General features: G+C 50.4%; 1 protein-coding gene across 24 annotated transcripts in view; it reads right to left on the bottom strand.

The window, feature by feature from the left end:
* Window positions 1-1,069: 1,069 nt before the first annotated feature.
* Window positions 1,070-27,336, bottom strand: part of LOC103351904 (uncharacterized) — a 250,964-nt gene continuing 224,697 nt past the window's right edge. For 11 of the 24 annotated variants that reach the window (XM_089323983.1, XM_089323991.1, XM_089323995.1 and 8 more), the window contains 6 exons: window positions 26,023-26,118; window positions 23,244-23,339; window positions 18,743-18,819; window positions 14,431-14,506; window positions 8,940-9,047; window positions 3,489-3,923 (listed from right to left, as the gene is read on the bottom strand). Coding sequence is in view for 6 of the 24 variants with exons in the window: in XM_089324021.1 (XP_089180147.1) it covers window positions 1,305-1,440; window positions 8,940-9,047; window positions 14,431-14,506; window positions 17,239-17,334; window positions 23,244-23,339; window positions 26,023-26,118 (608 nt within the window). In the remaining 18 variants the exon portion in view is untranslated. Of the gene's footprint in view, window positions 1,441-3,488; window positions 3,924-8,939; window positions 9,048-9,881; window positions 9,977-14,430; window positions 14,507-17,235; window positions 17,335-18,742; window positions 18,820-23,243; window positions 23,340-26,022; window positions 26,119-27,336 lie in introns of those variants that run through there. The other 13 variants (XM_089324021.1, XM_089324023.1, XM_089324028.1 and 10 more) reach the window with 6 other exon arrangements.

Below are 27,336 nucleotides of genomic sequence, written 5' to 3'. Positions count from 1 at the left end.
CAAGAGAGGCCCAGGGTGACCTCCAGGAACACGAAGAATGGGCTGCGTCAAACTGGAGCTGAGGCCGTGCATTGGAGCCCAAGGGAGGCACTGCAGGCAAAGCCAGGGCCAGTCCCAAGCGCTCCCCTGTCCGCCCCACCCCCAAGAGAGGCACACTGAGCCCTGGCCTTTGCTGTCTTCCCTTTCTCAGACACCTGAGAAGGAGTGGCTCCTGCCCGATTGGCAGGCTGGGACCCCAAGGTCCTTCTGGCCCTGCTCTGCCCTGTGTGATGTGAGGCAAAGCAAAGGGCAGGGACGGAGACAAACCAAGGCTGGAGCAGACTGCTGTCCCGGTGGCAGCTGAGGACGGTAGTCCAGGAGGCCAGGATCTACCACCAGGAAGCGAAGGCCTTCTGCGTGGTGGAGAGGGAGGTGTAGCCGACAGCCATGCAGGCAGCCCAGGGCCCTGGGCACGGTCAGCTTGGCCAGCGCACGTAGCTGCCTCTGTTCCCTGTGGGCCCAGAAGCACAAGGCCAGGCAGTCCTGGCATGCTGCTGGCGAGAGGGCCGGGTAGGGCCTTGAGCTGGAGGGCACTTGCGGCCCTTGAGGGAAGCCCCGCAGTCATGTGGGCCGAGGGGGAGGGGCTGCAGGGCCATGGTGGTGCTGCGTCTCATCCACCTACCGGGACCCTTGACAAGAAAGCCTTCCCTGCGGAAACTTGGCCGCGGGGCACTGGGGGTGGCTTCCGGCCCCCAATGGGGGCGTCCAGGCGAGGCAAAGGAACGAAAGCTGTGCAGGGGACGGAGGGCCTGTCTTGTGTCTTAAGCGTGGGATTCGATGGCGGCCGGTAGGCAAGCCTCGTTCCGACGGGGGTGTCCCCAGGGTGCATGGGGTTGGGCAGTGACAGACACCTTGGACCACTGTGCCCAGGGCAAAGGGGACGTGAGGACATCCTGGGGCGAGGCCGCGAGAGAGGCCCAGGGTGGCCTCCGGAAACACGAGGAATGGACATAAAACATGAGCTGAGATGGAGGCAGCCGGCCCTCTTGGCCCCCTACCACCCACCCATTCTACCCGCAAGAGAAGCACACACTGAGCCTTGGCCTTTATTTTCTTCACTTTCTGGTCCCCGTGTAGAAGTTGGTTCTTGCCCTTCCCTTCACTGTTCTTTGGGGTGGAGATATGAGATACTCAATAGATGATTTCTTTGAATGGACTCCTCAACTTTATATATGGCAAGTAGAGCCAGAACTGGTGGTTTTCTCAGTTTTAGGATTTTTATATTGATTATTTAGCAGTTGGGGCCGGCGCCGTGACTCACTTGGTTAATCCTCCGTCTGCGGCGCCAGCATCCCATATGGGCGCCTGGGTTCTAGTCCCAGCTGCTCCTCTTCCAGTCCAGTTCTCTGCTGTGGCCCGGGAAGGCAGTGGAGGATGGCCCAGGTACTTGGGCCCCTGTACCTGCATGGGAGACCAGTACAACTCTGAGTTCCTTTGTTCTTTTTTATCTAGTTCCTTGAGATGTTGTAGTATGTTATTTAAAACATTTCTCTAATTTTTCATGTTGGTGGTGTTATAGATCCCTTAGCACAGCTTTTGCTGTATTCTTTAAGTTTTGGAATGCTGTATTTCTGTCTCATTCATATCAAGAATATATTTATTCTTTGATTCATTGGTAGCTCAAATGTTAGTTAATATGCATATATTCATAGAATCCAAAATGTTTGTTATTGATCTTGTTTTATGACTTATCATGTGTCCTGGAACATGTCCTGTGGAGTATCTTCAGTCCAGTCGTAAGATGCTGTTTTTCTTGTTAAACGTGAATTTTGAATTCAGTTTATTAATATTTGCTTTAATCATTTATTTGGGTGCTCCAATATTGATTGCATATATATTTACAGTGGTGATTTGCCCTTCTGGAATGATGCATTTAGGGCTGTGTTTTAACCTCTTCCCTCTTATAACATTTTATTCAAGTGTCTTGCTTAGCCATCACATGCAGCATGTTATCATTGTGAAGCATCTTCTTTAATGCTAGGCAATCAAGATTATAGTGTAACGACCCCTCATTTTTCTTATTTTATATCCATTTAAACATAGAAATATCTTATTTCCCAAGTTAAATAGAGTTTAACTGTTTTACCATTTCTGGTTTTAATAGTTCATTAATTTAACTATTTTTTCTATAGAAATTAAACCCCAGTGCAATCTAGATTTTCAGTTTTATCTTTTTGTAGAATATTGTATGAGTTCTGACGTATCCATCCTGACATTATCAAAATGGGTTCTTTGCCATAACAATCCTATTCTCTACCTATTTATTCATCTCTTCATTCCTTCTTCCTCCAGAATCCCTCATTTTATATGAACAGATTTAAGGTTGGAGGCTTCTCCACGTGTGTAGTGGCTTGATAGCTCATTTCTTATTACTAAATCATACTGTGTCACAGTTTATTTACTCATATAATGAAGGACAACTTAGCTGCCAACAACTTTTGTTAATTATGAATGTATCTGAACAGCTGTGTACAAGGTTTTGTATGGGTATGTTTTCAACTCATTTGGGCAAACATCACAGAGCATGACTGCTCAGTCTTTCAGTTTTGGTAAGAGGATATTTACTTCTATATGAAAGAGCCCAAGTGGCTTTAATGTTGGATGTATATTCCTATTGCTCCAGATTTTCACCAGCATTTTTTTTATTTGACAGAGAGAGAGAGAGAGAGAGAGAGAGAGAGAAAGGTCTTCCTTCTGTTGGTTCACTCCCCGAATGGCCGCCATGGCCAGCGCTGTGCCGATTCAAAGCCAGGAGCCAGGTGCTTCCTCCTGGTCTCCCATGCGGGTGCAGGGCCCAAGCACCTGGGCCATCCTCCACTGCCCTCCTGGGTCACAGCAGAAGCTGGACTGGAAGAAGAGCAGCTGGGACTAGAACCAGTGCCCATATGGGATGCTGGCACCACAGGCGGAGGATTAACCAAGTGAGCCACGGTGCCCGGCCCAGCATTTGATCTTGATGCCTCATTTTTAGAGTTCATTTTCTAATTCACTGAATTTAAATGAATGGTAAGAAATGAAATGATGTGAAATACTAGAAACCATTAGCTTCTAAGATTTCAACAGGAAAATTTAAAAATGCATTTATGTATGACTTCCAGAAGTAAAATATTTTTGCCTTGTGTATTGAAAATCAATCATTTCAAAACCTCAAACTTTCTATATCCACCTAATAATGTCTGATATAAAGCTTCCCATCTTTCTGCTAGTGTACCTGGGAATGCAGAAGATGGTCTAAGTACTTTGGTCCTACCACCCATATGGGAGAATGCAATTCCCAATTTCTGGCTTTCAGCCCTTACTGTTGGAGCCATTTGGTGGGTGAACCAGTGGATAGAAAACTTGTCTCTTTCTCTGTGCCTTTCAAATAAATTTTTAAATACCTAACCTACCAACCATCATAACTTAAATCATTCTACCTTAAATGTAGTTTACAATAAGGCAAAATCATCTAAGACAAAGCAGTTTTATTATAAAGTGTTGAACATCCTGTGTACATACATAGATAGGAATTTGTAGACATGATGGAAAGTAGAGACAATATCCGAAAAATGCTGACAATACGCTGTAGAGTATTGCTTGTTTACCCTCATGGTCATGTGGATGACTGGGAGCTGCAGTTCATTGTCATCTAGCATCTGAGAGTGTCAAACGGCATATAGAAATATTAGCTCTGGAAAAAAACAGTATCAAAGTAATTCACCCCTACAATTTTCTGCATGGAAACTGCAGGCCCTGTTGCTCCCTGTGGCTCTCAGCTGCTCTGTTCCCTGATGTTCTTTGCAGAGGAGATCATAGAGAGGATCTGTTGTTCCAGAACAACGAAGGACAAAGCTTGTTTCCAGGATATTGACTGAAGGTCAACTTCAGTGAAGAAATGACAGCAACTGCAAATAGTAGAGACACTTTAAGGCAGCAGAGAAAAAGGAACAAAGCCTGCCAAAGCACCTACCCAGGCTCCCTGGATAGGGGCAAGACATCTTGCCAGGGAAAAAGCAGAAAGTGTCATAACAACTGCCAGTGCCACAGACAAGGATTTGAAATGCAGTCTAGAAAGCAAGCACTCCAGAAAAGGAACACACATTATCTCCTTCCACCTCCAAAGCACCAGAACCGAGCTGCTGCCTTGCAACTGTTAAACTCCACTCTGGCTTACATGACAGCAAGCAGTCTTGTCACTACCAGAAGCTGCCAGAGGCCACAGTGAAGGCACTTTCTAGACCAAGGTCCCTGTCACATACCCCTCTTCCGGGAATAGGACTTTTGGTACTATACACACATCCACCACCAGGACCTGGGGAAAGTCCCATCCATAACACACAGTCCCTGAGCCAGAGCTATTGGTGGCACAAGCTCCAGCATCACTGTCTTACATGGCAGGACAAGGGGACAGCCCCTCTGTGTCCCACAGCATCAGGCATGTGGCTGCAGGTATCACAAACCCTAGTGTGATTGACAACAAATTCCCTGGAGACTAAAGACACACAACTTTGAAGTGAACGCGAGCTTCTAAAGTCATATTACAACCTCCACAAACTGCTGCAGACTAGGCAACTGTGGGTCTTACAGACAATCATAGAAGAAATCTCTTGGAGGTTTACTTATAGACTCATCTAGAACTAAAGGCAAAACAGCAACCCAAGTTATACCCTGCATTCCATGTAAACAAAAAGCCCTTGGGTATTTAGACTATTTCATAAGGAAATATTACATCAGATTTGCAGGGACACATGAAAATGTTAAGCCCGCAGTCCGTGGTCCCCCGAAAATCACACCACCAGAGACCAAAGTTGAAGCCAATTAGCAGGGTCGTTTTTATTACGAGTTTGAACCCGGGCCTCTCTGTGCCTCCAGGAGAGGAAGCCCCCGAGAAGCCCTGAGCCCAGTTCTTACAGAGCTTTTATTATCATGTACAAGCAGGCTTTAGGGGAATGCTATAGATCAAGTTGACACTTCTGATAAGTCCTGAGACACCTGTCGCCGACTCCAGGGTAGGGGCTGGTTATCTCAAGCTTTAAACCTCCCTTTTACAATCCTGGACCTGGGTCAGGGTAGGGTCACATCTGGCCAGGTGGAGGGAAGGGGGAGTGTACGATACGATAATCAACTTAATGTAGTTACTGGATTACTTAGCTCAAAGACACTTAGCATTGCTTATTATTACTACTAGTTGCCTAATAAGCTAATGTGATTACACTTTAGGTTACATTAAAATAATATTTTCTAGCACTATTATAATGGATAATAAGGGCATAGTAAAAGCTGGTTGTGCAGGTGTCTTCTCAAAACACATAGGGACACATGAAACATGAATAAGCAGGGAAGCATGACACCTCCAAAAGAACACAATGGTTTTCCAGAAATAGAACATGATGTGAAGGATATTTATTAAATATCTGAAAAAGACTTCAAAATAATGATTCTAAGGAAACTCAATGACATCCAGGAGCGTACAGATAGAAATTAATCAATGAAAAAAATTACAGTCACGTGCTTCAACAGAACAGACCAATAAAAGAAGACCTTTGGATCTGGAGGACAAGACATTTGAAATAACTATAACATATGGGATACCATTAAGTAAACAAATATTGCTAATATAGGGATATTGCTAATATAGGGATACCTGAAGGAGAAGACAAGGAAAAAAGCATTGAGAACCTACTGAATTGAAAAAAAAAGTTGAAAACTTCTCAAGCTTGAAAGAGATATGGATATCCAGATACAGGAAGCTTAAAGGACCCCAAACAGACTCAACCCCTAAAGACAGTGTTCAAGGCATAGGGTAGTCAAATTGTCAAAAGTTAAGGACATAAATAGCACTCTGGCCTCAGAATCAGCCCTAAAGGCACTCGGATCTGGCTGAAAAGCCCATGAGAGTATTTCAGGCATGGAAAGCCAAGATACTCTGGCAAAAAGATCTCTGTGAGTGAGATCCCAGTGGAAAGAACAGGTCTTCAAAGAGGGAGGTGCCTTTCTCTGAAGGGAGGAGAGAACCTCCACTTTGACTATGACCTTGTCTAAACAAGATAAGAGTCGGAGAACTCAAGGGGCTTCCATAGCCTTGGAAACTCATAACTGGTGCATAGGGAGATTACTGATGCCATAAACAGGAGTGTCAATTGGTAAAGTCAACAACAGGAGTCACTGTGCACTTACTCCTCATGTAGGATCTCGGTCCTTAACGTGCTGTACACTGAGGCTTAATGCTATAACGAGTACTCAAACAGTATATTTCACTTTGTGTTTCTATGGGGGTGCAAACGACTGAAATCTTTACTTAATGTATACTAAACTGATCTTCTGTAAAAAAAAAAAAAAAAAAAAAAAAGAAAGAAATTTTCAATTCCCAACTTGACTCTCACTGGGATTAAACATGACAATAGGTCTGATCTGATTTCATCATCATTTAAAAAAAATCATCTATTATTTTTCACTTTATGTTTCTGTGTGGGAGCAAACTGTTGAAATACTTACTTAAGGTATACTAAGCTGATCTTCTGTATATTAAGATAATCGAAAATGAATCTTGATGTGAATGGAAGGGGAGAGGGAGTGGGAAAGGGGAGGGTTGTTGGTGGGAGGGACGGTATGGGGGGGGAAGCCATTGTAACCCATGAGTCGTACTTTGGAAATTTATATTCATTAAATAAAAGATAAAAAAAAAAAAAAAAAAAAAAAAAAAAAAAAAAAAAAGTTAAGGACAGGGGCTGCTGCTGTGGCGCAGTGGGTTAATCCTCCGCCTGCGGCACCAGCATCCCATATGGATGCCAGTTCCAGTCCTGGCTGCTCCTCCAATTCAGCTCTCTGCTATGCCCTGAGAAAGCAGTGGAAGATGGCCCAAGTCCTTGGGCCCCTGCACCTGTTTGGGAGACCAGAGAAAGCTCCTGGCTTCGGATCGGTGCAGCTCAGGCCATTGCAGCCATTTGGGGAGTGAACCAGCGGATGGAAGACCTTTCTGTCTCTCCTTTTCACTGTCTATGGCTCTGACTCTCAAAAAAAATTTTTTTTAAGATTTTAAGGACAAAGAGAATCCTAGAGAGTGTGAGAAAAAGGTCTAGTTACATATAAAGGAAAACCCATCAGACTAACAGAAGCCTTCTCAGCAGAAACCCTACAAGTCACAAGAAGATCTTGAAAGAAAAAAAGACTTCCAAAAAAGAATTTTATGACCAGCTAATCTATCCTTTAGAAGTAATGGAGAGGCCGGCGCCACGGCTCACTAGGCTAATCCTCCACCTGCGGCGCTGGCACTCAGGGTTCTAATCCCAGTTGGGGCGCCAGTTCTGTCCCGGTTGCCCTTCTTCCAGGCCAGCTTTCTGCTGTGGCCCGGGAAGGCAGTGGAGGATGGCCCAAGTGCTTCGGCCCTGCACCCACATGGGAGACCAGGAGGAAGCACCTGGCTTCCGATTGGCGCAGTGCACCAGCTGTAGCGGCCATTTGGGGGGGGGTGAACCAACAGAAGGAAGACCTTTCTCTCTCTCACTAACTCTGCTTGTCCAAAAAACAAAAAACAAACAAACAAAAAAAACCCAAAAAACCATAAGGCGATGGTGTCACAAATCCATCTATTCCTATTCCTAAGGATGGTTTCCCAGAAATGGATATTCCCCACACACAGCCTGAGGGGAACACAGCACTTTGCCAAGCACCCAACACAGTAAGCCCCAGTGCTACTGCTCACGTGGTTTTGAGCCTTCCTTGGTGTTTTTTCATCTGCAAAGGGAGGACGTCAGGGCCAGAGGCTAAGGCAGTTGACATTTCTGGGGCAAAAGTGCATCAAGTGTAATCTTTTTCAGTGTGGCTTCCAGGAGACATGAGGATAGGTGAATTTGGGGCACCCACCAAGCATTTCCACTATTACTTTGTCAGCATTGGACCAGCCTTGCTCATGGATTAGTCCTGGGTGTCCAAGCCTGCCTGACTCAGGAGGCTGTCGTGTTTGCTAACCAGGAGCCAAATACTGCAGGGCACATGACCACTTGATCCTTTCCCTTGGATCAAAAACAGGTCTGCAGGCAGGACCCTGCCTCAAGGGACTCAGGGTTATAAGAAACTCAGACTGATGCCCGAATGGCAAACCCCGTATCAAGCCAAGTCAAGCCAAGCCTAGGAAAGGCAGAAGGCAGAAGGCCAGCCTGTTGTAGGAGATGGAGAACTTCCAGATTACTGGAGACTAGAGCAAGACAGGGCAGCATCAGCTAGGTGCATTTCGCTTTCCTCTAGAGCACTGAGAGAAAGGCTGAGTCACAAGTCCAAGGGACAGCATTCCCCTCATGTTCTCACTTAAAAAGAGGGCAGTACCCCGGATGGAGATGTCTGGATGGATACGATTCTCCAGAGCAAGGACCCAGGTCTGTTTCGTGAATGCACTCACACTTGGAAACAATTTGGCAAAGCTCTGTTCCCTAGTTTCTGAGTGTAAGACTTGGTTCTTCCTTTGGGGAAACCTCTTCAATTTATACAAAGGAGTGGGCAAATATAAGTTCATGTCTCTCTATGTGCTATATGTGTGTAGGATATGTCCAGTGTTGTCTGCATTATACATGTGCAGCTGTCCAAGTGTTGCTCAGGACAAGGGAGCACCCTGAAATCGCCGCACTCACTGCCATGACCTGATGACAGATTAGAAAATGTAGGTTCAGAATGGGTCCGCTGACTCAACAAAGTCAATGGAATGTGAAGCGCTGTGCTCACAAAGAACACCTGGGAACATGTCAGTAATGAACCTCCCTACTGTGTGAAGTGAGGAGGAGCTGGCTACTGTGTGAACCCACACTCCAGTAGTGGAGAAAGAAAAGGGGTCCAGGCTGGGCCTTCAGAATTCCTACCTGACCCCTGCCAAGCTCTGACCAGGGAGCCACATCCCAGGCAGGAAGGAGTTGGGAAACACCATGACTCACCTCCACACTTGGTCTTTGGGAGTGTTGTGGTTTCCAAGGAAGGGTTGTGTCCTAGGAGAATGCACCTTGCTCCTGGCCTTGGCAGACATGCCTGATGGGTGATGCCATCTGGGAGAAATATGGGGGCAGGAGGAATACACAGAAACAGGACTGTGAGATGAAGGGGAACCAGAGCCACATGGCTGAGCTTCTGTAGGGCTTCTTGACCCTTTCTTGATTCCCAGCTCCATGGACAAGGAATGGGGACCCAGAGAACTTGTGGGAAATGGGAGCCATTTCATCCCCTTGTGCCCTTTGGCTCCTGGGACTCCTTAGAAAGGTGGCAAATGAAGGCAGTCTACAAAGGCGGCTGCCAAGCTCCTGCTATCCCCTCTCCATGCCCCCACACCGCTGGAATCCTGGACAGGGGTTCCTTTGTCCTCCTAGATGCCAATCGCACTCCTCCTCAGAGGAGGGGCAGGGGGCATTTGTAACAAAGATCCTCTCCATGGGAGTGGTGCAGCACAAATGCCTACTCGTCCTCAACTCCCCCTCCATCTTCCCAATCTTCTTCCTAGACCTTTTACTACTAAATGAAATAGAAACTAGTGTGGATCCTGGTAGAAACTTGCAAACTGGTGACTCCCAGCTGTCATGTGTGACCCTCCATTTGACAGGCCACCTTCCCTCCACGGTAGTACTGGGCATCCTTCATAGAATCAAAAGAAAGGGATCCATAACAAGTCACCCTAAGAATGTGAACACATCCACTGGCGCCGCGGCTCACTAGGCTAATCCTCCGCCTTGCGGCGCTGGCACACCGGGTTCTAGTCCCAGTCAGGGCGCCGGATTCTGTCCTGATTGCCCCTCTTCCAGGCCAGCTCTCTGCTGTGGCCCAGGAGTGCAGTGGAGGATGGCCCAAGTGCTTGGGCCCTGCATCCCATGGGAGACCAGGAGAAGCACCTGGCTCCTGGCTCCTGCCTTCGGATAGGCGCGGCCATTGGAGGGTGAACCAACAGCAAAAGGAAGACCTTTCTCTCTCTCACTGTCCACTCTGCCTGAAAAAAAAAAAAAAAGAAAAAAAAAAAGAGAATGTGAACACATCCAATGGGAGCTGCATCTTTGTTCCTGGAGGTCGGGGAGAGTAATAGAAATACCTAGAGTCTAAGCCCAGAGCCAAATACCAACCCACCAACCTCCCACCTGGGAATCCTCCAGTGTGGGCAGTGTGGGCCTCAGGCAGTCAGACACAAAGAGCAAGGCCCAGTACATACACCCAGCTCACAGGAACAGGGAGGGGGTTCTGAGTAAAGAAGCTGCCATCCCTTCACGATGGGGCCTGAGCCTCCACTTTGATCACAGGGATGCTCCCTGGTCTTCAGACAGCGAGGCCAGTGAGGAGTGGAGCCAGCACCACACTAAAGACACCTATGCTCCTAACATCTGCTCCTGGGCCAATGCTATGAGAACTCCCAGGAGAAGGTGAGCAGGGAAAAATACACAGATATAATTGCACCTTAATTAAGAGGAATCTGTCCATAGTGGTTTCTCCAAGATGGATATGGGAGAAACTGAAAGGGAAGGGCATAACATACATGTACATATACATGCACATAAACCATAAAAATGCTACTAATGGGGCCAGCGCTGTGGCATAGCATGTAAAGCCACTGGCCTAGAGTGTCAGCATCCCATATGGGCACCAGTTTGAGTACCAGCTGCTCTACTTCCAATCCAGTTCTCTCCTATGGGCTGGGAAAGCAGTGGAAGATGGCCCAAATGCTTGGGCCCCTGCGCCTGCGTGGGACATCCAGAAGTTCCTGGCTCCTGATCAGCCTAGCTCTGATGTTGAAGCCATTTGGGGAATGAGCCAGTGGATGGAAGACCTCTCTCTCTCTCTGCCTCTAATTCTGCCTTTCAAATAAATAAGTAAATCTTTAAAAAAAAAAAAAAGAATGCAACAAATGTGTGTATATGTGTGTGTGTGTGTGTGTGAATGCGTGAAGGTGTAGGGCTCAGTGGAGTGCACAGCCACATTTTCATGGAGAGCATCTCAGAAGTAGTAGCAAAACTATAGGCCATTGCCAAGGTCAACTGCATGGGGATCCACAAGGTGATCCTCCTGACCCCTGGTGGCAACCTGGGGCATCAAGGAACACTCAGTAGGATGGGACTACCTTAGATCCCTGGAGTTGACCCTGGGCATCATCCGCCCTATTCTCACCTGACTGAGCTCCTGTCAATTCCTCTTCTCCACACAGTGTCAAAATCCCACAGGGCCTGCCCCTGGACCCTTCATCTGGATAAGGTACCTGTCTGCTGGGCTCTCTCTGGGTTGGGCAAGAGAGAGGAAATCCCGATACTAATCCAACCTGAAGCTATGAGTCTATGTCCCCAATGAAAGCAACCATTCTACCGAAGGCATGACCCGACTGGTTCTATATAAACTCCAGAAATGGGCCCAGAATAGAACCAGGTGGTCAACATGAGACTGGGGCCCAGACCCATAGGGAGATGACATATCAAGACACCCAGCTCTAACCATTCCTTTGCTGCTCTGCCACTTCACAGTCCCTATACAGAGCTGGACAGGAAGAAAAAGGCCTCTTCACCATGCCACACACAGATACCTGCTTCTAAGGCCTGCTGATTTGGGAGCCAGTTTAAATGTTTTTTCATCCGCAAAGGGCAGAGGGAGAGGCAGATGAGCCAGGCTAGTTGCCTTTTCTACAGCAACAATGCCACCAAGCGGAAGTGCTTTCAACATTGTCTCCATCCCGCTGTGAGTCTGGGGTGCTGAGGGAGTCTGACAGGTAGCTCAGCCACCCAAGCAAGTAGCCCAACAGAGGATGAGAAAACCACGCAGCAACTGACATTAACTAAAGAACCCTGGGCATCCAAGTCTGCTAGGGTAAGGTCTCAGTGGAGCCTCATGCTCGGTGGCTGCCACGTTTGCCATGTTTTGAAACCAGGAAACAAAGTGCAGGGCATCTGGCCTTTTGGTACATGGCAATGAAGAAGTTCCTGATAATTTCTGGGTAAGTGAAGATCAATTAGAATTATACAGCCATTTCAATTCATTTCATGGACTTTACTCCCTCACTCAGAGGGGGAGTCTGCATCTCAGGACGTGTGGTACCTTCCTGTCATTGCATTTTCTGGCCCCTCCCACCCTAGCAGGTATCCTTATATCCTCAGTGACCTATAGTGGGCATGTGTCTCACTGCTTCTGTGTACATGCACAGAATGCACTTGGGCGTTGGAGGGACAGGGTAGGCAGGCTGAAAATATCAGTACTGGGCTGGACACGAAGGAAGTGGCCCGATTCTACCTGTGCCAACTTGAGGTTTTGTATGGCTAGGTCCTCATGGTCTCTACATGGGATTTTGTGATCTAGGACAACATGAAGCTTTCAGAACTTGGCCAACAAAAGTTTGTTCTCACGGCCATACAAGGGGAACAAAAAACAGGCAAAATGGCCAAGTTCCTATCTGGAACTGAGCCAACACAGAAGCTTCTACAACTCCTGCCCAGACACAACTGCCCCCAGGCTCCCGAGCTCTGGATTGCTAGACCACAACCACCAGGTACCCTGCCCGTGTCCAAGGCCTCCACGGCCCACACAATCTGGGGCCAAGCTGGCCCGGACCTCCAAGGACTCTGAGCCCACCCTCACTCTCCTGTCAAGACAGTCCTGCACAGGTGCGCAGCCGCCAAGGCTGGCGGGATCCACAAACCACTTTCTCTTAAAGGCAGTACTGCATGTCAAATGCCACCTGCCTGCCCCCGCGGGTCCTCCCTCCACCTTTCATGCAGCAAAAAATGCCCAGCGCTGTCCAGGCTCTGAAGGGAGCAGGAGGAACTATTGCACAGCCCTGGGTGCAGCACCATCCCCATGCCCACACAGCCTGGCCTCAGCACCCTAGATAGCCACTCAGGCTCCAGAGCCAGGGCTTCATGTCTCAAACAGGCACCCTGGCAGCCTGCCTCATTGCTGCCTATTTCTCAGACACCCATGGCTCAGAGCAACTGTATCCCAAGCTTCCCCCAGGCCTCCAGCAGGCTCTTCTGGCTCCCAGGCCACAGTACTACCCACACCCTGAGTTCCCTGCCAAGCCAGTCGTCCCTAGGACAGCAGATGGGAGGAGCTGGCAGGACTCATAAGCAAGTTCCTCTTTCTGGCACTATTTCACCAGAAGCACCACCCTGCCCTGCCCCTATGTATATGCACTCTGCCTTTAGCATAGGAAAAAATCATTGAATGGTTATACCACGGACAGTGCAGCTTCAGGGGCCCTGGGCCCATGTGGCCCAACTGGCCTCTTTGTTCCTAAGAGAAAGGACAAGCCATGCTTGTCGCTTGACTTGCTGACTGCTGAAACCCAGGGCAACCTGTTGCTTTGTCCTGGCTTTGACTTTGACTCTTGCTGGCAGCACTGCAAGATGAATGCCAACAAGCCTTCCTGGCCCCTCATTTTTCCAAAGATTCTTCTGTCTGAAACATGCAATCTGGTGGCCCAAGTGCTCACATTTGACTGCCCAACTTCAAGGCCTCTCCCCTGTAGAGTGGTGTTAGGCATCCTCCATGATATCTGTAGATGTGCCTATCCAGGTAGACCACCTAAGAATCCATAAGCAGCTGACCATGGCAGAATCCTTAACACATAAGGTGCGGGAGACAGCAGGTGATGCCTTGGATCTGTGCACAGGACCACAGTCACGTTCACCCACGAACCACTTGGGAACGTTCTGATTTGGGCAACCTCCTGGGCTTCTGAAAATGCAGCCTGACCACAGAACATCAGGCAGTCAGACACAAAGGGTGGAGGCACAGGGTCAAAGAGTGAGGAGACCACAAGGTCTCGGCACTGGGTTCCCCTCACAGACCATGCTCTCGGATCAGACAACAGGAATCATCTACTTACACTACTCAGAAGTCAAGATAGGGGCCACAAGCCACCTCAAGCCAGCACCCTTTTCTAGGTCTGTCAAAGCAGAGACTGAGAGGCATGGCGCGATTGAATTTAGCATGATGGAGTGAAAGAGCAGCTTTATACTTCCATCTGGACACCCTCTATACCAGAAATAGTGTGTTCACAGATCTGAAATGGTCTCCTGGAGGGCCTCAGGGCACTGATCTGGCCCCAGGAGTGATGTGATCACAGCAGGCAAAGGCACAAGTAGGCAGGGACCCACACTCACAAAGAGAAAGGCAAAGGCCTGAAAACTCTGCAATTGCCCCGGCTCTCCAACAGACAGTCTTGCCCATGTGGGACCTGCTTCACTTTTCTCTCGGGGCAGATGGCCTCACAGGGAACCTAGCCTAATCCCTTCTCACTTTCTCCTGCACCCTGGCATCTGAACTCCCATTCCACAGACTTGTGCCCATCCCCTTAGTGAACTCACACTGCTGTGATAATCAATCCCCTGTCTCCTTCTTGGACTCCCACCTTGATCGGGAGCCCCTTCTACCAGGTGAACAGCACTGCCCCTTGTCAGGATTCCCACCTACCTCAGCACTGTCTCCTTCCTGAGGGCTGCTGACACCGCAGGACCTCTGCTGCTGTCACGGCATGAAGAGACTCTTCCTGAAAAGCAGGAGAGACAACACTCATCACTCACCCACACCCAGCACCCACAGTACCTGGGACTGGCTGTGCTTCCCTGTCTCTCTGACTGCAATATAACAGCAGATGTTCCTTAAACCATGAGGACCTGGGAAAGGGTGAGCAGTCCTCCCAGCCACCCAAGGGAAGGCCTCACTCTCCACCATCAAGTCTTTGGGTCACTAGGAATTCTGAAGAATGTGCAGCCTGGAACATCAACATACTCAGTTTTGGGAACTGTACGAGGCTAAGTGGGGGCTGGCAAAAGAGGTTTCTCTCTTGTTGAGATTCCCTGTAAAGGCAGAGGACAGGGCCAGTGCTGTGGTGTAGTTGGCTAAGCCTCTGCCTGTGGGCACCAGCATCCCATATGGGCGCTAGTTTGAGTCCCAGCAGCTCCTCTTCTGATCCAGCTCTCTGCTGATGGCCTGGGAAAGCAGTGGAAGATGGCCCAAGTCCTTGGGCCACTGTACACACGTGGGAGACCTGGAAGAAGCTCCTGGCTCGAGCTCCGGCCACTGTGGCCATTTGGGAAATGAACCAGTGGATGGAAGATATTTCTCTTTCTCTCCCTCTGTCTGTAACTCTAGCTTTCAAATAAATAAATATAAGAAAAACCCCCACTAGATCAATATATTAAAAAAAAAAAAGACGACTTCCCCTGCCACATCTTTTCAGTGGAACTCGTGAGTATGCCTCCCCGTGCCATCTGTCCCTGCAGAGTGTCCCTCCTCGTCCGTGTTCTCAGTGAGGCCACAGGAACACGTATCGGAAAAATCACTGCAGTATTCGTGAATGGAACCCCAGACCCCTACTGAGTTAGCAGCTCCTCTGCTTGCACACTGATCTTGGGAAGGCAGGATCTCCACTCCGGCTGCACACAGACCTGTCCCTGTCCTCTATAGGGATAAGAGCAGTCCTGGGAGGATGAGGCCATGTCTCAGTCCCCAGCTGCTTACCTCTGACATAGATTCTAATACAATGTAGCCATAACACACTACCATGGTTCTGTTTGCTTTCTTTAGCACTGTTACTTGAATGATGAAAACCAGGAAAATTACACCTGGTTGTCACTGGATGGAAGGTCCATAGGATGTGCAGAAGGTAGGACAAGATGGGAGATATCAGTGTGTAATGTTAAGAGCTACCATTTTCAAAGGAAGGAATCTCTATGCACTGTACTATCTCCAAGATGGCTACAGGAGAAAGACAAAGGAAAATACACATATGTATATATAACTGTGTACATATACATGTATGAATGAATGAATCAATGAGTCAAAGAATGAGGGGCTGGATAACTAGAGAGCAAAAGCACTTTCATGTACAGATTATTCAAATGGCTGTTGATCCACCTGCCCTCAGGGAGGCCAAGTGCACTGTAAACACCGACTGGGCCCTCGGCCTGACTCATGGATACACTACTGGAGCACTCCATAGGGAGTGACTTTACACCCAAGGAGGTGAGCCAGGGCATCATCCTCCATATGCGCACACCAGACATGGCCCCAGTCCATTCCTGCTGCCCCTACCATCGCCTGTTCCCTCCTAGGATTGCTGCTGTGCTGGTACCCGGGGTGAGATGTGGGCTGGATCATACTCTGCTCTATGAGGACTGAGGAGAGGCAATGGTGCACAACTAAGAGGGGAAATCATGGCCATCTTCCCATCTGCTGGGATGAGCAATGCCTCCACAAAAGCAGCAATGTATCCAGTGGAATCCACCAAGTGTCCACAGTATGCTCAGAACAGTGGGAAGCAGTGAACATGACATTTGCACATGGCATCCTGTGCTCATGTAATGACACATTCACAGGCACATCAATTCCTCTGGATGCTTTCCCAAGAGACCTGTATCTCCCTAGGAGAGCTAGAGAGGAAGGGGCAGCACTTCCCCCATAACCCCAACACAGCAAACCACCCTACTAGGGACTGGTTGGCATTGAGGCCTTCCCTGGCTTCCATCTGCAAAGGGTAGAGGCCAAGGACAACGATGCCAGGGCAGCTGGCAGTTTTGGAAAAATAGTGAAAACAATTAAGTTTTTTCTTCAGGTGTTTAGTCCTATAAAAACCGTCCAATTTGAGGAAGAAACTCCATGGACCTCTGGAAATGGGGAGCCCTTTCCTTGGAACCTTTGCTATTGGGTTCCTGTATTTGGAGGAAACCATTATTTTTTTCAGCCACAAAAGGCGGAGGGAGAACTGGGGAAGACGAGGTGGTTCCATTTCTGGAGCAGCAGCGCCATCCAGCGGAAGCCGTTTCAGAATAGCATCCACTCCATCCATCCCATTCCATGAGGAAGGCTCCAGAAATGAGGAAGACTGGGATCCAGGCTCACACGCAGGCATCACTAGAGTTCCTGGGGAACACGAGAGAGCTGGGCTCCCTCACAAAGGGATCCTGAGAGGCCCTGTCTGCCAGGCTACAGAAGTCATGTGGGACAGTCCTCAGGGGCCGCCATGGTGCACAGCCTGCAGCTGAAGCATCTCAGGGCACTGTGTCTCTGCACAGGAGGGGAGGCAGCACTTCCTGACTCTCCCCACCAGGTCACAGCAGGGAGCCCGAGCAGCTCTGCTCCCCTGCACTGGGTGAGCTTTACTCTCCCTGCCCCCCACACCCTGCAGGTCTCAGGGGCACAGCAGATTCCTGCTCGCTGACGTCACAGCTCCCTCAGCACAGGCGACACCTGACTGGCACTGAGGAGGAGCCCGCACACCTGTCACACTGATGACCGCCGTTCCCGGCTGGCCTGCATCTGTGCTCCTGCGGGGACGGGGTCCTCCTGGGATGGCCGCCATGCTGATCAGGTCACCTGTGAGGGGACAGAGGTAGGAAAATGCTGCAGGCCCTATTGGTGCTCATACAACCCCCATTCCCTCCGCAAGTCCTTGTGTTCCTCCACCAGGCAGTTCCTGGGACAATGGGAGCCTTCCAGACAACTCAGAGTAGAAAGTAGGAACCCTAATTCACTCCTAAGATAAGGGGAGGGAGAAAAATGCCTGCAGCACCCGCTCAGGACAAAATGGCTCAGGCTTCCTAAAGCCCCGCCCAGACATGGCCACCACCAAGCTCCGGAGCTCATCCCTACTAGACCACAGCTGCCAGGAGTCCTAAACTCAGCCCCCTGGTACTGACTCTGTCCGGGACCTCCAGAGTCCACTGGATGCGGAGAACCAAGATGGCCCGGGGCTCCAAGGCCTCTGAGCTCTACAGAGACACAGCCCGGGACCTGCCTGCACCCTAACTTCACAGCAAAGTCAGTCCCGCGCAGGCGCACAGCCAACAACTTAGCAGGATCTGCAAGTGAATTCCTCTTGATGGCAGTATTGCACCACAAATGGCATCTGCCCCGTACCCGAAGGTCCTCCCTCCTCCCTTTGTGCAGGAAAAAAGACCCAGCACTGACCAGTTGTTGCCCAGTGTGGCCTCAATTTAGCAGAATGCCTCCAACTGCTTCTGAGGGGAGCAGGAAAAGCTAGGGCAATGCACTGCCAGGAGGCCCAGGGCAGCCAGATAATCTGAATCAGTCCCTGACAAGTCATATATTCAGGATGTCTCATCCAGACAGACTTAAAGGGTCTGTACCCAGAGGTACTGGGAAGGAAGAGAGGGAAGGGTCACAGCCATCCCAGGACCACAGGCCTCAGTACCTCTCTACACCCATAGGGCTCTCCCCTGCTCTGTGGACAATGAGAGTCCCACACTAAGGCCACTCAGGAGGGGAGATGGGGCCACACCAAACACACTGACTCTCCTTGCACATGACCCAAGGTCAATGCTGGAGAACTCCTTATATTGGCAGAAGGAAACACATATTGGTGCTGACTCAGGAATTAGGAGGAATCTCTATCCACAGTGCATCATTCAGACAAATGACAGGATGGAACAGGAAGGGGGATAAGTATGTATACATAGATTTGATTAAGCTAGGTGTGAGAAGTATCTTCATAGGCCAGTGAGAATGAATGAGTGGAGGAGTAGTTGTTGAATGGGGGCACAGCCACAGTTGCATGTGGAGCTACCTGGGTGCTAAATCCAACTCACGAGTTCTGGACAGGGTCACCTCCATGTTAGAATCTACTCTGCACTCAATGGGAGACACAGGCTGGGACTCTCCATAGGGTGCGATGACCTTGGACCCAGGGTATCAACCTTCCTGTTCTCCCCTCTGATGTAGGCCCTGTCACTTCCTGCTGCCCTCACAATGCCCTGCTTCTTACCTAGGCCAGCTGCTGTTTCTTTGAGCGGGAAGAGATGCCAGTTTGAGAAGTCTGCACTGTCCTCTCTCTGGGATGGGCTGCAAAAGGACAAAAGAGAAGAAATATTGAGAGGACACACCCAGGAATTCATCCTTATGAGGTTAGGAATCAATAGACGCAGGAAAGCAACAACATGGCCGCTGAAAACAACAGAGTACCAGACCTTTATAAATAAGTTCATGTGTAGCTAGACAGGTAGGAGCGGTTAGGGCTTATAATGCAAAAAGTTATGCTATCTGAAGGGACCTGTAGACATCCTTACTCCTTTTGTTGTTTTCTACACAGTAAGATTCCACAAGGGGAGCAAAGAGAGGGGGGAATCAGTTTCCTCAGGGACCCCAAGACAGCTGACACTGTTAGGAAGGCCTCGTGCATTTGGGGCTTTACACTGGTGACTTCATCCACAAAGGGTGGAGGGAGAGGAGGAGGATGGGGCAGGTGGCAATTGTGGAGCAACACTGCCATTAGATGTATGGGGCTGGCGCTGTGGCGTAGCGGGTAAAGCTACCTACCACCTGCAGTGCTGAAATCCCATATGGGCGCCGGTTTTAGTCTTAGCTACACCACTTCTGATCCAGCTCTCTGCTATGGCCTGGGATAGCAGTGGAAGATGGCCCAAGTCCTTGGACCCCTGCCCCCATGTGGGAGACCTGGAAGAAGCTCCTGGCTCCCCACTTCAGATCAGTGCAGCTCTGGCTGTTGTGGTCAATTGGGGAGTGAACAGATGGAAGACCTCTCTCTCTCTCTCTGCCTCTCCTCTCTTTGCACAACTCTTTCAAATAAATAAATAAATCTTAAAAAAAAAAAAAAAAGTGTGCCACCCTTCTTCACTCCTAAGACAAGGGGAGGGAGGAAAATGCCCATAGCTCTTGCTCTTGACAAAATGGCTCAGGCTTCCTAAGCCCCGCCCAGACATGGCCGCCCCTAGGTTCCAGAGCTCTTCTTGGCTAGACTGCCCGTGCCATGAGTCCTGAAGCTTGGCCCCCTGTAATTGCCTGTGTCCAGGGTCTCCAGAGCACACTGGATGCAGGAAACCAAGCGGTCCCAGGCCTCCAAGGGCTCTGAGCCTCAGGACCTGCCTGCACCCTCACTTCCCTGCCACGTCAGTCCCACGCAGGCGCACAGCGAGCAAGCTAGCGGGATCTGCAAATGAATTCCTCTCGGTGGCAGTATTGCACCACAAATGCCATTACCCTGTACTCCCGGGACCTCCCTCCTCCCTTCGTGAAGGAAAAAAACACCCAGCAGTGTCCAGTAGGTGCCCAGCAATGCTGCTATGCAGCAGGGCAGATCCACCTGCCTCAGGGAACAGGAAGAGCTAGGGCAATGCACTGGGTGCTGGACCAATCCGGTGCCCATGAAGCTTGCTCTCAGGCACCAGCGGTGATGGATGCTCCTCAGGGCACCCCCAGTGGGGGTAAGGCATGTGCATCTAGCCAGGCCACCCCAACTGCACCACATATAGCTTCAGCACTCAGGAATCCAGGAAAAGGCCCCAGGGGCTCTGACCCAAGCTCAGCATGTCAGCAGTCAGATTCACATATTGTCACTGAGCCCTGTGAAGCCAGCATGACCCAGAGGTCCTGGGCAGCCAATTAATCTGAATGAGTCACTGACAAGTCATATTCATAGGATGTCTCATCCAGGCAGACTTAAAGGGTCTGTAGCCAGAGGTACTGGGAAAGAAGAGAGGGAAGGGTTGTAGCCATCCCAGGACCACAGGCCTCAGTACCTCTCTGCTCTCACAGGGCTCTCCTCTGGTCTGTAGACAATGAGGGTCCCACACTCAGGACACTCAGGAGGGGTGATGGGGGCCACACCAAATACACCGACTCTCTATGCACCTGACCCAGGGTCACTGCTGGAGAATTCGCAGATTTGGCAAAAGGAAACATATTCCTGCTCACTCATGAATTAGGAGGAATCTCTATCCACAGTGCATCATTCAGACAATTGAGGGGATGCAACAGGAAGGGGAATAAGTATGCATACACAGACCTGATTCAGGTGGGTGTGAGAAGTATCTTTACAGGCAAGTGAGAATGAATGAGTGGAGGAGTGGTTGTTGAATGGGGGCACAGGCACAGTTGCACGTGGAGCTACCTGGATGGTATAGCAAGCCCACGGGTCCTGACAGGGGCACCTTCCTGTTAGAATCCATTCTGCACTCCTCCATACCATGCAGACACAACTTGGTCCTAGTTCTTACAGGGGCAAAACAACCATGGGTCAACGTCCCATAATCCATGTGGAAAGGTACCAGCCTGCCAAACCTGTCCTTGGCCCTGCCTGGACCCTGTATTGCTTCCATTCCCACACATGGCCAGGTTGCTATTAGAGGAATACCAATTTGAGGACTGATAAACAAGACTGTGGAGATGGAACAAATGCATGAAAACACCAAAAAGCCTTCTCCAGTACCACACACGCATTTTATTACTCCTTTGCCATATTCTATTAAACCAAAAACCAACATGTGCCCACTTAGATGTAATCTGAAACCTGGTGCCCCAGCTCTCACAATTGGCTCTCCATGCTGAAAGGCCTCTCCATGTAGGGAGGTCCTAGTCCCAAGGCCTACAATCCAAAGAAATTATCTCCATGAAGCCATCTTAAGAATGTACACTTGCAAACACAGCTGATATCATTACCACTGGACAAGGAAGAGAGCACAGGAAATAGCACAATTCGCAGCACAGGTGGGCCCAGACCACCTACCTCCCCTCTGGGAACTCTAACCTGGGCATTCTCCTAGTTGCTGGGAGGTCAGCCTGAATACCAGGTCTCCAATGGTCAGACACAAAGATGGCAAGTGCAGTACCACCACCTCAAAGACACTGGGAGAGAGGGAAGATTAAGGTTCCTGGATCCTAAGACAGCAGGACCTGAGCACCTGGCTCCTTTCCAGGGCTGCTTCCTGCTCTTCAGATAAAAAGGATCCCATAGATCACGTATTCAGGAGATGACCCAGGTGCTACAACCAAGACACACACCTACCCTCCTGGTAGCTGACTCAGGTCCCCAGTTGTTGTCCATAACCTATCAGTGAGCTGACAGGGAAAATACATAGACATGATATCCAGGATGGAATCTATCTCCAATGAAGAAAAATCAAAGAAAATCAAAGAAAATCAAAGGAGTAGGGCAAAGCAAACAGATCAATTCGAAGAGAGTACTAAGTAAGTATGCTAGAACGTGCGACTGTGTGCCTGCTTAAATGAATGCATGAACATCCGAGTGAGTAAAAGCTTATGTGGGGGCTGAGTGGAGACAACAACCAGATGGCACACCCAGCCTCCTGGAAGGAGCTGCAGAAACACTGCCCCAGTTCAAGGTCAGCTGTGGGCTGAGCCAGGGCTCCTCCACCTGACCCACGGGTGACGACCTGGGGAACTCGGGGTGAGGCAACTACCTCAGATCCCTGGAGGGACCCAAGGCAAGACCTGGACTGAGCATAGGGAGGAATTGTTATCAGTGCCTGGCATCCCGAAAATGTCTTACACCCTCTAGGGCTGGTCCCAAGTCCTTAACAATTTCTAAGACTCTGGCTAGAGAAATTGCCTCTGGGTTTCTGAGGGCTGGGTACACGAGTATAGAAGAGAGAAACGATGCAAAAATAAGAAAGTTGGGAAGTTCTTGTCTCAGACGACTGGACAAAACGCAGGATGCGACTGAAGAAGACAAAATACACTGAGGCGGGTTTAATTACCAAATTTTGCACAGAAAAGTGGGGGAGTAGCTACTATAAGCAAAACAAATATATGAAGGATATATCTACAGATACACGGATTCAGTTTATGTCCCCCCACTGATATTTACCTGCTCAAGAGAGAGCATCCATTAAAGGACAGCATTGCCCAGCTACCCTCCACACTGGAAACCTATATTCTTGGGTTCCTGTATGTGGAGGACACCATTTTTTTCAGCCTCAAAAGGCGGAGGGAGAGAAGGGGAAGCCGGGATGGTGCAATTTCTGGAGCAGCAGCGCCATCCAGCGGAAGCTGTTTCAGAATAGTGTCTACTCCATCCATCCCACTCCATGAGGAAGGCTCCAAAAATGAGAAAGAGTAGAATCTGGGCTAACACGGAGGCATCATCAAAGTTCCTGTGGAAAGTGAGAGAGCTGGGCTCTCCCACCCAGGGATCCTGAGAGGCCCGGACTGCAAGGCTGCAGAGGTCCTGGGGGCCGGTGCTCAGGGGCCGCCATGGTGCACAGCCTACAGCTGAAGCATCTCAGGGCACTGTGTCTCTGCACAGGAGGGGAGGCAGCACTTCCTGACTCTCCCCACCAGGGCACAGCAGGGAGCCTGAGCAGCTCTGCTCCCCTGCACTGGGTGAGCTTTACTCTCCCTGCCCCCCACACCCTGCAGGTCTCAGGGGCACAGCAGATTCCTGCTCGCTGACGTCACAGCTCCCTCAGCACAGGCAACACCTGTCTGGCACTGAGGAGGAGCCCGCACACCTGTCACACTGATGAGCGCCGTTCCCAGCTGGCCTGCATCTGTGCTCCTGCGGGGACGGGGTCCTCCTGGGATGGCCGCCATGCTGATCAGGTCACCTGTGAGGGGACAGAGGTAGGAAAATGCTCCAGTCCCTACTGGGGCTCATGTAACCCCCTTTACTCAACAAGCCCTTGTGTTCCTCCACCAGGCAGTTCCTGGGCCACTGGGAGTCTCCCAGACAATTCAGAATACAAAGTGTGCCACCCTACTTCACGCCTAAGACAAGAGGAGGGACCAAAATGCCCACAGCTCCTGCTCTGACAAAATGGCTGAGGCTTCCACAAGCTCTGCCCCGACATGGCTGCCACCAGGCTGCGGACTCTTCCAGGCTAGGACACAGAGGCTACAAGTCCCAGAGCTTAGCCCCTGCCAATATCTGTGTCCAGAGCCTCCAGGGTCCATTCATTGCAGGAAACCGAGCTGCCGCGAGGCTCCATGGGCTTTGAGCCCCCTCGCGGAAATGTCCTCAGCACCCGCCTGCACCCTCACGTCCCTGGGAAGCCAGTTCTGCGCAGGCGCACAGCCGCAAACCTAGCGGGATCCGCAAATGAATTCCTCTTGATGGCAGTATTGTACCACAAATGCCATCTGCCCTGTACCCGCAGGTCCTACCTCCTCCCTTCGTGAACGAAAAAAACGGCACAGTCCAGTGGGTGCCCAGCAAGGCTGCAATCCACATGGGCTACTCTGCCTGGGTCTGAGGGGAGCACCAGGAGCTAAGGCAATGCACTGGGTGCTGTCAAATCCTGTGGCTCCCAAAAAACCTAGCTTCCTACCTAGGCCTGTTCCTATGTCCTTGAGCAGGATGAGACGCTGGTTTGGGAAGTCTGCTGTCATCTCTCTGGATGGCAGCATACGGCCTAAAGAGAGGAAATCCTGAGAGAAGATCCTTGAACTCATCCTTCATCAAGTTCGGACTCAAGAGCCCCAGGAAAGCAACAACTCTGCCTCTGCAAACTACATCTTACCAGAACTTTATAGGTAGGGAGTGATTAACTTGACTTGTGTGAAGAGACTTGTAGACATATTTCTTCCTTTTGTGGTATTATACACATTAAAATTCCCCAAGGGGAGCAGAGAGGGGAAATCATTCCGCAGGACCCAAATAGAGCTAACACTGTTGGGAGGCCAAGGGCTTTGGGAGCTTTACTCATGGAATCCGCAAGCTGGGGAGCGCTTCCTTAGACCCTGACATCATTGTGATCTCACCATGGCCTGGTAGCTGCCCCACAATATGTACCTTGGGATAGGCAAACAAGGCCATCCTGATGGCAGCCATGTATGACAAATGCCAACCTGACTTGTCCAGCGCCCCACAGGCCATATCCTCTTCCTCTGCCATTTTCTACTAAAGCGAGATGATCTATGTCTGTGCATGGTGCAATGTGACATTTGCTGCAGCCAGCACTGACATGGGACCCTCTGTCATGTGGGGCCTCCTCCAGGTAGGCAGGTCACAGGCTTCTGTCAGAAGATCAAATGACTCCTCTCTCAAATCACCCTAAGAATGTATCGCAACACCTGCAAACACGGCTGTTCACCGATGGACACGGATGAGACCACAGAGATCTCATGCACAGAGATGTACATGAGACCACCTCAGTCTATGTTATTCTCACCAGGATACAAGAATCATAGTGAGGATGACAGGGTGCTGAGAGCGCTGTACAAGGTCCACAACTTTGCAGAGAAAACAAGGGAGTCTTCAGAAGACAGCATTTGGCACAGCAGACTGAGCCGCCACTTACAACACAGGTGTCCTATATGGAACCTGGACAGAGTCCCAGCTGCTCTACTTGTGATCCAGTTCCCTAAGAATGTGCCTAAGAAAGCAGAAATAGATGGTTCAAGTCTCTGGCCCACTTCAGCCATGAGGAAGACCCAAGTGGAGTTCCAGGCAACTGGCTTCTATCTGGAAACCTGGCCATTTGGAGAGTGAACCAACAGGGGGAAGATCTCTCTTTTGTTCATTCTCTCTGGTAACTCTGCCTTTCAAATAAAGTGATTAGGATGATATTCCAATGAAAATAAGTACTGAGGTGATAGATCCACAGATGCATGTATTTTGTTCCAGTGCTTCTCAGGAAAATTTCTATGCTCCAGTGATAGATGTCAAATAAAGGCCACCATGTACTGAGGGACCTCCACACAGTAAACCTTAGTTCTTGGGGTTCTATGTTTGGAGCATGCAAAGAATTTTTTCAGCTACAAAGAGCAGATGTAGAGGAGGGAAAAAAGGGGGGGTTACAATCCTGGAGCAACAGTATCACCCAGCGGAAGAAGTTCCAGAATGCCCCGCAGTCCACCCACATCACAAGCGCAAAGCTTCGGAAATGAGGAAGAGTACGTTCCGTCCCTGGTTGGAGAGCAGGTACACCAACAGATGTTGAGAAGAGAGTGAGCTGGGCTCCTCCACCAAGGAATCAGAAGAGGCCAGGCTGCAAGGCTGCTGTGGTGCTGGGGGCCAGTGCTCAGGGGCCGCCATGGTGCACAGCCTGCAGCTGAAGCATCTCAGGGCACTGTGTCTCTGCACAGGAGGGGAGGCAGCACTTCCTGACTCTCCCCACCAGGGCACAGCAGGGAGCCTGAGCAGCTCTGCTCCCCTGCACTGGGTGAGCTTTACTCTCCCTGCCCCCCACACCCTGCAGGTCTCAGGGCACAGCAGATTCCTGCTCGCTGAGGTCACAGCTCCCTCAGCACAGGCAACACCTGACTGGCACTGAGGAGGAGCCCGCACACCTGTCACACTGATGAGCGCCGTTCCCCGCTGGCCTGCATCTGTGCTCCTGCGGGGGCTGGGTCCTCCCGGGATGGCCGCCATGCTGATCAGGTCACCTGTGAGGGGACAGAGGTAGGAAAATGCTCCAGTCCCTACTGGGGCTCATGTAACCCCCTTTACTCAACAAGCCCCTGTGTTCCTCCATCAGGCAGTTCCAGGGCAACTTGGAGTCTCCCAGACAATTCAGAATACAAAGTGTGCCACCAACTTCACTCCTAAGACAAGGGGAGGGACGAAAATGCCCTCATATCCTGCTCTGACAAAATGGCTGAGGCTTCTACAAGCCCCGCCCAGACATGGCGGCCACCAGGCTCCAGACTCTTCCAGGCTAGGACACGGGCCACAAGTCCCGGAGCTCAGCCCCTGCTACTGCCTGGGTCCAGAGCCTCCAGAGCCCACTCCTCTCAGGAAACCGAGCTGCCCTGGGACTCCAAGGGCTTTGAGTACCCCCGCGGAAATGGCCTCAGCACCCGCCTGCACCCTCATGTCCCTGGGAAGCCAGTTCTGCGCAGGCGCTCAGCCGCCAGCCTGGCAGTTTCCGCAACTGAATTCCTCTTGATGGCAGTATTGCACCACAAATGCCATCTGCCCTGTACCCGCGGGTCCTCCCTCCTCCCTTCGTGAGGGAAAAAATGGCGCTGTCCAGTGGGTGCCCAGCATGGCTGCAATCCACATGGGCTACTCTGCCTGGGTCTGAGGGGAGCACCAGGAGCTAAGGGCAATGCACTGGGGCTGAACCCATCCGGTGCCCTGGCAGCCTGGCCTCATCAAGAAATTCCTGGGCTGCCCTGGAGACCAACAGTCAATGGGCACTCCTTAGGGCAACACCAGTGGGGATAGGCACAACGCCTAGCCAGGCTACACTGTCAGCACCACAAATGGCTTCAGCCCTCTGGAATGAAGGCATAGGACCAGGGGCTCTGACCCAATTCTATCCAACAACAGTGGGACTCAGACACTGTCACACAGCCCTGCCACGTCTGCTTGCCCAGGAGGTCCAGGACAGGCAGATACACTGACCCAGTCACTGATGAGTCATTTTGACATGAAGTCTCCTCCAGGCAGACCTAAAGCGTCTATACCCAGAGGTACTGGGAAGGAAGAGAGGGAAGGGTTACAGCCACTTGTGGACCACTGGCCTTAGTACTCTCTATTCTTTTTTTTTTTTTTTTTTTTTTGACAGGCAGAGTGGACAGTGAGAGAGAGACAGAGAGAAAGGTCTTCCTTTTGCCGTTGGTTCACCCTCCAATGGCCGCTGCGGCCGGCGCACCGCG

The sequence above is a fragment of the Oryctolagus cuniculus genome, chromosome X, assembly GCF_051225735.1.
Source record: "Oryctolagus cuniculus isolate XC-2025 breed Fujian yellow rabbit chromosome X, ASM5122573v1, whole genome shotgun sequence".
Taxonomy (NCBI): Eukaryota; Metazoa; Chordata; class Mammalia; order Lagomorpha; family Leporidae; genus Oryctolagus; species Oryctolagus cuniculus.
This window is presented reverse-complemented; position numbering and strand designations above follow the sequence as displayed.